Here is an 11,672-nt window from a genome sequence, read left to right as displayed (position 1 = left end):
AATATGTTGTATTATTCTCCTCCTGGTCAGTAAATGAGGCTGCGCTTCTGCACTGGTGGCCTAACCTCAGAGAGGTAAGCGGTGTTTAGTGCAGCATTTCAGTACCAAGGACAGCTCTGCGAGATTCTAAGGTCAATTGTGAAACAAGCGCAGAGACTGTTAATGCTCGTTAATGGAATACTGGAAGTATCATACCGTACAGTATATGGCATTATGACATTTTCATGCACATCCTAATTGGCAGGAGCTGTCATACAACACGCATACAATGTGTGTGTGTGTGTGTGTGTGTGTGTGTGTGTGTGTGTGTGTGTGTGTGTGTGTGTGTGTGTGTGTGTGTGTGTGTGTGTGTGTGTGTGTGTGTGTGTGTGTGTGTGTGTGTGTGTGTGTGTGTGTGTATATATATATATATATATATATACTGGTGCTGGTAAAATATAAAATAATAAACTGTTACCGTAATTCATTATGTACAGTACAATCTGAATTCTACACTCTTGTCATTCCTATTACGGTAAATTCAGGGGCACATATTGTATAGTTGGCAGTAGAATACCATTCCCATTCCAAAATCTTTCTTCTGTATAAATACGTAATGCATTTTACATAGACTGTACTATTAAAATAAAGGGGGGTGGGCTTTTTGGGAGACGATTTGAAATTCAAACTGCACACTTCCATTTGATCTCTCAGCTCTATTGGTGGATAAATATTTAATGCTTAGAGATTGAAGCATCAAACGAGTCATATAAGGGGACCAGTGGAACCAATCTGCTTCAGCATACGACTGCTAATTATGCATGGGCTCCTGCCTCTTGCTCTTTCTTTTGCACAGCCCCACTCTGCTGACTCAGTGCCTTATTCAGTCTTTTCTCTCTCTCCACTGCTGTAGCTGGACCCCTTGCATTCACAACCTCTGAGCATCTGCATATATCACCATGGCTAAAACAGCAATGGGTAAGAAACTGAATCTCATTTCCTTCAACGAATTCAACATCCTTTGTTTCATGTGATGGATTACAATGCATTCTATTAGAGATGCGAGTGTTTTAAAGAGATGCAATGTTAGCTTTACCATTGCTGTAAAAGAAAGGATGTGACATGCAGATTTCCAAATCCAAATTGATTTCTGCTATTTCGTGATATTATTAGTTATCTAGGTAAAGAAATATGCTAAATCTTCAGAATATATATATATATATATATATATATATATATATATATATATATATATATATATATATATCACAAACCTTTTCAGACTATTATACTCGTTGATATGGTAGTTTTAAATATAATATTACTTTATACAATGGGTAATTTGTTCTCATATCTACATGTATGTATATATATATATATATATATATATATATATATATATATATATATATATATATATATATATATCTTTCTTTAAAACGCCATGAAATTAAACCGTTAGGATGTCGAGCAGAACACGCCCAGTGGAATTGAAATGCATCCTTACACAGCAATCAAAGATTATTTCAGTTCACTCCATTAATTGCGATGTTTAAAAAAATCTGAAGATATATTTTGCTGATGTCAGTAGCTATCTCTTTGTGACATTGTAGGGTAATCCAGGCGAATGTAAAAAGGGTGTCCCTGCTATGGCACACGCTATAACACAATGCAGACAGACCCCACCCAATGTGTTTCTTTCTTGTTCACAGGCAGCTAGCTCACTGGGGAGCCTTTGCCTATCTCTAATATGTTTCTGCTGTCTTAGTCCAAACTCATTAATGGAAAGACGAGCACATTACTGTATGCAACTCTTGCCTTTGGATTTTAGTTAAACACATTTACATTTTAGACTTAGCATGGAACTCACCGCAGATTTCAAAATCGTGCTTGCTATTAGATTTGACAGGATACATGTAAATCCTAGTTCAATTTGCTTTTATGTCTTTTTTTCTTTTTACAAGTTTCACATGAAGCTCAATTTATTTGCCTCATACTGAGAAAGCTAATGTGCATTGTGTTTAGACCCTGGAGACCTTCACATTTTATAAAGCAACAAGGTCTTCATTCTGATGTTATATTACGAAATCACCGGTATTTGCAATGAAGCTGCAGTGAAAATATGTGTGAATTATATTCTTATATTGCTTAAATTGTACTTCTTGGGTTTGGCTAGTAGGAGACCGTGGATAAACTGTCCATTTTGTAAAGAAAACATATTTTTCTCATTTAACCTTGTCACAACTTATCTCCGCTAGACATTAAAATCAAGGCGTAGGCTCGGGGCTGGTGTGTGGTGTTTTGTAATGGAGTTGACACTATATATTTATGTATCAATATGACTATTTCAACAGATGGAATTGGCTTTGCCCATATACTTAACAAGTGCCCCTCTAATTTGTACACATTTACAAAACCAGTCCAGTTTATTACAATTATATAACATTGTTATTGCTGACTATTATTTTAGGAAAGGACCAATTATTGTGTTAGAACAATTCATATTTATTGTGATGTTCTTTAAATAAATATGATACATATGAAAACTATTCATGATAATTATCATGGTAGAAATCCCACCAAATATATTTTTCTTGATAAGCGTTTGTCATCCTTGCTGACATTATCTTAACATTGGATTTCCTTTTAGTGGCTTCAGTAGGGTATAGAAAGATGAAAACAGTGGTTACCAGCAGGGGGGTGGGTAGGGGGGGACGGGAGGGGGAGAGTAAAGCCACTACAGTATGGCAACTGTATACTGTATGTAAATTAAGGGAAACTGGAGCTATGGGAGTCGGGCCAGCCCTGCAGTGCTCAGCAAACCATCCCCTCCCTATTGCAGCAATCTGGTAATCAGTATTGATAATTTGTAGTCAGTAGGAGATTGATCAATGCAGAAGGCCACTGTTATGAATTATGTTGCTGAGTAAGGTAGTGCTCTACATTATTTGATTAATGGCATCACATTCAATCAGACAAGCATAAATATGTCTGGAGATGTCATTGAGGTGTTTGAAATCATTAAAATTAATCATTGGAGTTAATTATCAAATCTTCTCTTCTCCATTGGATAACAATATAATTCAGGTATAGAAAAAAATATTTCAAATGTTGTCATTATTTTATTATTTTTATAGACTTTGATTGTTTTGTTTTTATTTTTTTCTTATCCCTCAATTACAATAAATGCCTCAGAATCCATATATATGTTTTTTGTGTTTACAAAAGTATGTGCTTTATTGAAATTATGATTGAAAGTTTATTTACATCACATAAATGCAATTTTTCTACATTGCTCCACATGAAGGGATCAATATATCCAAGACAAATGGCTAATATCATTTACATAAGAGTTTAAAAATATGATGTTCATTTATGCCATTGAAATTCCATGGATTGTACAAAACCTGGATTTATTACCTAGCTCTTGGGAGTTTTACAGAATGAGCTTCATCAGCACCGTAGGAAAAACTGGGTAAGCTACTGTCATCTAGTGGTCAGGGGACAAACAGCAAGTAGTTTGGGGAGGAGCATTTTGGTTTCAAAATCTCTGGATACAATACAAGTTTTTTTAATGACTGCAGAAGTCAGAGAAACACGATTGAAAAATGAAGAATACACCTTTTTGTATTAGTATATATTTTTTCCCTAAAGAAGACAACTCATGCTGTGACTTTCTTTTTATTGCTATATCTTTTGTTGCCCCATAATTTATGTGTATTCAGCCTGTGGGGCTGTGTATTTCCCCACAACATCAACTCCAACTCAATATTCACCCAACAAGCAAATTAGAGCTCTATTGTTGTGTTTCATTGGATTAAGTTGAGGATTATTTACCATATATATTTACCTAGAATGTACAGTCACAAAATCTTTTTTTTATACGAAGGATAACCATTACAATGTAATGGAGGGAAAGAATATGTGAAAATTGCATACAAGTGATATAACAACACTTCATATAAAATACAGTTCAAATAGGAAGTAACATGGATGCAGAAAATTATAGCAAAACATCCAGTGTCTATTTTAAAAAAAACACAAATTTAAGTCTTCAGTAAGACAGTGCAGCAATAGGCACCTGGGTCATAATAGAATATTATCACTTTTCCGCACGTGTCGTTTAGGGGGAAACAATTCCAGTTACTGTATAAGATCACCAGCAGGAGTCTCTATTACAACTTTTCACTCAATTAAATAAATGTCTCACAGGTTCCTATAACAACATGTAACATACCTTTCTCACTCTCCTCTGGTATTACAGTATGTGCAATTATTTCTCTCTGCGGCATTATTATGTCTTCTTTTCATTTTCCCATATGTTTCAAGATTTGGGTTGTGCCAGAAGTCACCCAGTGCATTGTATTTCGCAGTAACGCATATTTCCTTAATGTAATAAATAGGCACAAAAGCATTTTTATTAATTTGTTTATATTTTATGGAAACATTTACCTGTGTACAGTATTTGCTACAAAATTACATTTTTATGGAAACCAAAACAAGGGCAAAATGTCAATGCAATGGAGACACACTAACATTTCTAAGTGCATTACACAATTCAATGAAACAATATACATTGAAATGTAATAATTTTACAGAGGCAATTTTCTGAAATATTTTACAGCATTATTCACATTCCAGTTCCGCAGGAGCTAAAATTGCAACCTTTCTATTCTAAACTAATTTTCCACTGAGACATTTAAAAAATATTTTTTCACAAAGGCCCAATGTTTTCTAAAGTTTTTGCTGTAAATATTTAATATGATGCAACAAGAAATGATTAACAAAACAAAAGGCTCACTTGGTTGAAGTTAGCTAATTAAAGCCTAAATGATATTCAACCTAAGCTAAATTAGATTTGTTTACATTAGCAAAGGAGGCGTCTAAGAGGGGATATGATAACTGCATACAAATATATTCGGGGACAATACAAGGAGCTTTCAAAAGAACTATTCATCCCAAGGGCAGTACAAAGAACCCAGTTAAGGTTGAAGGAAAGGGGATTTCACCATCAACTAAGTAAGGGCAGCTAAATAGTGGAATTCATTACCCATGGAGATTGTGATGGCAGATACAATTTATATATCTTCAAAAAAAGGTTGGACATCTTTTTAGAAAGGAAAGGTATACAACAATATACAAAATAACTAAACATGGGAAGGATGTGGATCCAGGGAGTAATCTGATTGCCAATATTTGGAATTAATTTGTTCCCTTTTGAGATATCATTACAGTAGATGATATTTCACTGGGATTTTTCATTCGCCTTCCTCTGGATCAATATACTATAAGTACAAATATAGGATAAAGTATTTACCATCTAAATTTAACACAGGTTGAACTTGATGGACGTATGTATTTTTCAATCTCATCTACTACGGTTTGTAACTATGCAACTACTATATGTAACCTCTATTCACTAAGTCAGCGGTGCGCTAACTGAGGGGCTCGCCCCCCAGGGGGGGCGGGAGATTTGTCTGGAGGGGCGCAGGCAGTTCAGAGGCCCCGCACTCTTCCCCAAGGCATTGAATTTAATGCCGGGGGATCGAGTGAGGCCTATGCAACACTCCACGTACCTTGATTCAGCCGGTTGTGTGACGCGTCGCCATGGGCGCAAGCACCAGAGGATCAGGCAGGCGGGTGCAGCACTAATAGTTTGCGCACCACTGCACTAAGTGAATAAAGGTTAGCACCAGAGAATAATACGGTTATTTAGGTCATTCCTAACTCTGGCGTTACTCCCACCCAGACCATGAAACAGGACAAGGGGGTAGAGAGAAGGTATCCTTGAGCAGAATGCAAGAGTCGGGATGGTACATAGCGAGAAATTAGGGCTGAGATGTAGGGAGGGGCAGAAGAGTGTAAAGCTTTAAAAGTGAGGAGGAGAAATGAGTGCGAGATGCGGGATTTAATAGGAAGCCAGGAGAGTGATTTCAGCAAGGGAGACGCTGAGACAGATTTAGGAAAGAGTAGAGTGATTATGGCAGCAGTGTTCAGGATAGATTGTAGGGGAGACAGGTGAGAGATAGGAAGGCCGGACGGTAGGAGGTTACAGTAATCAAGACGGGAGAGAATGATGGCCTGTGTCAGAGTTTTAGCAGTCGAGCAACAGAGAAAGAGGTGTATCTTTGTAATATTGCGAAGGAAAAAACGGCAGGTTTTAGAAACGTTTTGAATGTGAGAGGAGAATGTGAGATGAGTTGAGTATGACCCCTAGGCAGCGTGCTTTGACTACTGGGTGAATGATAGTACTTTCAACAGTAATGTAGAAGGAGGTAGTAGGGCCAGGTTTGGGAGGAAGTATGAGGAGTTCTGTTTTTGCAATGTTAAGTTTAAGTCAGTGAAGGGCCATCCAGGATGATATCGCAGAGAGACATTCAAAAACTTTGGTCTGTACAGCAGGTGTAAGGTCAGGGGTGGAAAGGTAATTTTTTGTGTCATCAGAATAGAGATGATATTTAAACCCAAGAGATGTGATTAGGTCACTGTAACAGGGGAGTTATCCCTGTTCAGGTAATGTGCCTCTAATCCAGCAGTGTGGTGGTTAACTGCTAGTAGTCAATTAACAAACACCACCTGCCTGATTAGATTGCTTAAAAAAGCCTGACTTTTGAGACAGGAAGGAGGTTGTCCCTTACTCTCACAACTTGTGAGACTGAAATGGGGACAGACGTCTTGAGTCTACCAGAAGAGGCTGCTTGCAAGACACAGGTGAAACTTCTAAACCTGAATGCTGACAAAACCCTGGGGGAAAGGTAGCAACTAGGAACAGAGAAGATTTTCCCTCCAATCCACCAGGAACAGATAAGACTTTCATTTATAAGACTTTTTATATCTGCTCATTTCATGATATATGTTTGGGGCTGGGAGACATGCTTATCTAAAGGGAGTTGTGGACTGCATAGTATTTCCCTAGAAATACTCCCAAGTGAATATAAGCTTTATTTACCCCTTGTTTGGATGGTTTCCTGATGTTAAGGAAACAGGCGCAATAAAAGCCTTATTTAATTTCACCATAACCAGTCTCCCTTGCATACCTCTGTGAGCGTCCACCTACAATCACCTAGACAAATTGTGTACAGAGAAAAGAAAAGAGGTCCCAGGCCAGAGCCCTGGGGTACACCCACAGAGAGATCGATAGAGTAGGAGGAGGTGTTAGCAGAAGAGACACTGAAAGTATGATGGGAGAGGTGAGAGTAGATCCAGGATAGAGCTTTGTTATTAATACCAAGAGTATGGAGAATGTGAAGGAGAAGAGGATGGTCCATGTGTCAAATGCTGCAGAGAGGTCGAGTAATATGAGCAGAGTGTAATGACCTCTGTCTTTGGGAGCATGATGGTCATTAGTTATTTTAGTAAAGGCTGTTTCAGTCGAGTGAGCAGTGTGGAAGCCAGATTGTAGAGGGTCTATGAGAGAATAGGGTTTGAGAAAGTGGAGTAAACGAGAGAATACAAGACGTTCAAGGAGTTTGGAGGCAAAAGGCAGGAGGGAGACAGATCGATAGTTAGAAAGACAGGTAGGGTCAAGCTTGCTGTTTTTGAGTAATGGTATAACTGTTGCATGTTTGAAGGAGGAGGAAAAGGTACCAGAGTAGAGGGAGGAGTTAAAATGTGTGTGAGCATAGGGAATATAGTAGGTGCACTTGGTTTTAGGAGATGGGAGGGAATGGGGTCAAGAGGGGAAGTGGTAGAGTGAGAAGAGGAGATCAGCAGCGACACATCCTCCTTTGAGACAATGGAAAGCAGGATGAGAGTTAGGAAGCAGTGTAGATGGGAGGAAGAAGCAGAGGGATGTTCTGATGTATGGATTCCACCTTTTCCTTAAAATTTCCTTAGCAAAGTCCTGAGGTGAGATGTGATTAATAAACTATTAAGTGCTCCACTACTAAATGCTGCTCCTAAGGACGGTCTCTTGAACCGTCATAGGAAATGTGAGAGAGAAAAAAAGCGCAAATAAGGGTCCCTCCGAGTACACCGTACCGCCGGGTCTGAGAACCAATCTGGGACTCCTGCATTGCTAATACGGACGCGGAAGTAAGAACACCAGCAAGAAGGAGAAGAGCGTGCACACTGACCAATTGGAGACTAGCAGACTATTGAAAACGTCAGTAGTGGGTAGAATGTACCTTTATGAAACTCATTGCACATATGCACTTGGGAATGTGTGAGTTTATTCCATTTTACCCCTTTACATATAGCTTTTTATAGTAAATAATTTATGCTATGTATGCTTTGTGTTTCTTTGTGAGGAATGATGTAGCATGAACATTTTTCCAGCACCCATGCCCATCTTACTCTGGAACTACTTAAGAAAGAATTATTGTGAGTGCTTACTTAATTTTGAGCATTTTGTTCACCAGTGTATTTTTTTGCAAACTAGATTTGGCTTTATTCACACACACACACATATATATATATATATATATATATATATATATATATATATATATATATAGCACAACAGAAAGAAAAAAAACGGCGCCAACCTAAACCACTAAATGAATGACCACATAAAGATGATGAAAAAAACCTATACTGTACAAAATGGGGAAAGATAATAATACATGCACAATACACAAAAATAAAAGTAAAAATATCAGATGAAAAGTCCAAAAAAAGATATAAATAAAAAATATACAAATCCTAAAAAATGCTCCAATTTGCTATCCAAAAGAGTCTCTGCAGCCCGAATGAAGGGAACACCACTTCCTTGAAGATATCTATAGAAACACAGAAAAAACAGGCGCACTCATAGCGTAAAAAGGTATAACAATATTTATGGAGCAAAGGATTTAAAAATGCACACTCACAAACATAGCTTAATAAAAAGCAATTTTGAGTATAACTCAGCCAGCCAGACGCAGGAACATGGTAACGGATAACTTCAGTGTCCGGTGTAGATACACTGCAGCAGCCTCTGTGGACGCCTCCGTAGCCCGGGGAACACGAGGGACGCCGCCTTCCTCTCAATCCGGCGTCACACAATGAGTTCTCAGCTCCAGGTACCGCGAGAACTCAGTGACGTCAATGGATTCAACCGGAACAAGTTCACATGAGTATAACTGGTGGACGGCTGAGATAAATGTTTCCAAAAGAAACAAGAAATGCTGTAGCAAGCCAGTGAGTGTATATCTAATAAAACTGGGCAATACACCTCCACATAACACTCTCTACGCGTTTCGTCTCAAAGAGATTTCATCAGGAGTTGTACCTTTATGAAACTCATTGCACATATGCACTTGGGAAAGTGTGAGTTTATTCCATTTTACCCCTTTACATATAGCTTTTTATAGTAAATAATTTATGCTATGTATGCTTTGTGTTTCTTTGTGAGGAATGATGTAGCATGAACATTTTTCCAGCACCCATGCCCATTACTCTGGAACTACTTAAGAAAGAATTATTGTGAGTGTTTACTTAATTTTGAGCACTTTGTTCACCAGTGTATTTTTTTGCAAACTAGATTTGGCTTTATTCACACACACATATATATAATGTGTTCATGTTTTGAATACAATTATCTTTGGATTAACCCCGTGCAGTTTGCTGTCTCTTTACTGATTTTTGGATTGGTTCTATTGATATATATATATATATATATATATATATATATATATATATATATATATATATATATATATATATATATATATATATATATATACAGTGTTCGACAATCCTTTACATTTACTCGCCCGGGGCGGGTGGATTTAACCCCCTGGCGTGTAAATATTGGCCCAAGCAGCACACGTGTTTTTTTTTAAATTTCCCCGTTCGCGCTCAAATTTCCCTGCTCGCACTGAAAAATAAATAAATAAATAAACTCCCTACCTGACTGCTGATTGGCGCGCGCTCCCAGGCTTTGTGGGCGTGCGGCAAGGCTCTATATGAGCCCGCCCCCAACGAGCGGCCATTCTTTCTGCCCGGACATCAAAAGTAAGTACACACCATGCTGCGGCCCCTCTGCTCCTTCCCTGCGATCCCCCTGGTCCCCACATGGCTCCCTACTCCCCACCGTGGCAGCTCTCCTGTCCCATTCCCCTTCTCCTGTCCCCTGCTCCCGTCCCCTGCTCCTGTCCCCTTCTCCTGTCCCATTCCCCTTCTCCTGTCCCCTGCACCTGTCCCCTGCTCCTGTCCCCTTCCCCTCCTCCTGTCCCATTCCCCTGCTCCTATCCCCTTCCCCTCCTCCTGTCCCCTGCTCCTGTCTCCTTCCCCCTCGATCCACCGATCGCTGCCCGGGGCGGGAGGTCCCCACTGCTGCAGCCCGGTTGGCGTGCGGGGGGGGCGGCCTCGGCCCTCACCACATGACACCTACCCTGCCGCCTCCCCGCCTGCTAGCTTCATGCCGCCGCGGGCTGGGGGGAAGAAGCAGTCTGCAAAGCTGCTTGGCCGCACATTGTGAAGACATGCCGGCGAGGAGAGCAGGATAGTGGCGGCCACTGCGGGGCTGACTGTCCACTGGGGGATACCTCGCCACGTGCCTCCCCCCCACCCTGCCTCCCCTCCACCCTGCCTCCCCAAAGCTTCCAATATGCCCGCGTAAGGTATGAGCGGGAGATGGACGCGGGTGGGTGGGGGAGGAGCGTGGTGGTGGTGCTGGTCGCGGTCTTTCCTTCCCCCCGTGTGTTTGTGTGTGTGTGTGTGTGTGTGTGTGTGTGTGTGTGTGTGTGTGTGTGTGTGTGTGTGTGTGTGTGTGTGTGTGTGTGTGTGTGTGTGTGTGTGTGAGCAAGTGTATGTATGTGTGTATGGGAGCAAGTGTATGGGAGCAAGTGTATGGGAGCAAGTGTATGGGAGCAAGTGTATGGGAGCAAGTGTATGGGAGCATGTGTATGGCAGCAAGTGTATGTATGTGTGTATGGCAGCAAGTGTATGGCAGCAAGTGTATGTATGTGTGTATGGGAGCAAGTGTATGTGTGTATGGGAGCATGTGTATGTGTGTATCACCCACCGTTTCTCCCCTCTGTCCCCCACACCCTCTCTCTCCCCCCCACACCCTCTCTCTCCCCCCCACACCCTCTCTCTCCCCCCCACACCCTCTCTCTCCCCCCCACACCCTCTCTCTCCCCCCACACCCTCTCTCTCCACCCCACACCCTCTCTCTCCCCCCCACACCCTCTCTCTCCCCCCCACACCCTCTCTCTCCCCCCCCCACACCCTCTCTCCCCCCCACACCCTCTCTCTCCCCCCCACACCTTCTCTCTCCCCCCCCACACCCTCTCTCTCCCCCCCACACCCTCTCTCTCCCCCACACCCTCTCTCTCCCCCCCACACCCTCTCTCTCTCTCCCCCCCACTCTCTCTCTCTCTCTCTCCCCCCCACTCTCTCTCCCCCCCACTCTCTCTCTCTCTCTCCCCCCCACTCTCTCTCTCTCTCTCCCCCACTCTCTCTCTCTCCCCCCACTCTCTCTCTCTCCCCCCACTCTCTCTCTCTCTCTCTCTCTCTCTCCCCCCACTCTCTCTCTCTCTCTCCCCACTCTCTCTCTCTCTCTCCCCACTCTCTATCTCTCTCTCTCTAACCCCCCACACTCTGGATCTCTTATTTACCCTATATATCTTACTTGCCCTATACTACACCGAAATAACCTATACTGCTGTCTTCCAGATCTGACTCAAGCTTCACACGGTAGACATCGGAACCCCCCCCTTACCCAGAAGACAGGTAGGGAACACCTCCCCAATGTATAACATTGCGGG

General features: G+C 41.4%; 1 protein-coding gene across 1 annotated transcript in view; it reads left to right on the top strand.

Annotated features, from left to right (window-relative positions):
* The first annotated feature begins 778 nt into the window (after positions 1-778).
* The window catches only part of STMN2 (stathmin 2), a 36,479-nt gene continuing 25,585 nt past the window's right edge, over positions 779-11,672 (top strand). Inside the window, exon 1 of the mRNA XM_075583058.1 lies at positions 779-957. Coding sequence (XP_075439173.1) covers positions 939-957 — 19 coding nt within the window. The 5' untranslated portion in view covers positions 779-938. The remainder of the gene's footprint in view (positions 958-11,672) is intronic.

This window comes from Ascaphus truei, chromosome 2 (assembly GCF_040206685.1).
Source record: "Ascaphus truei isolate aAscTru1 chromosome 2, aAscTru1.hap1, whole genome shotgun sequence".
In the NCBI taxonomy this organism is placed as follows: Eukaryota; Metazoa; Chordata; class Amphibia; order Anura; family Ascaphidae; genus Ascaphus; species Ascaphus truei.
Note: the sequence above shows the minus strand (reverse complement) of the source record. Positions and strands in the feature narration are given on the sequence as shown.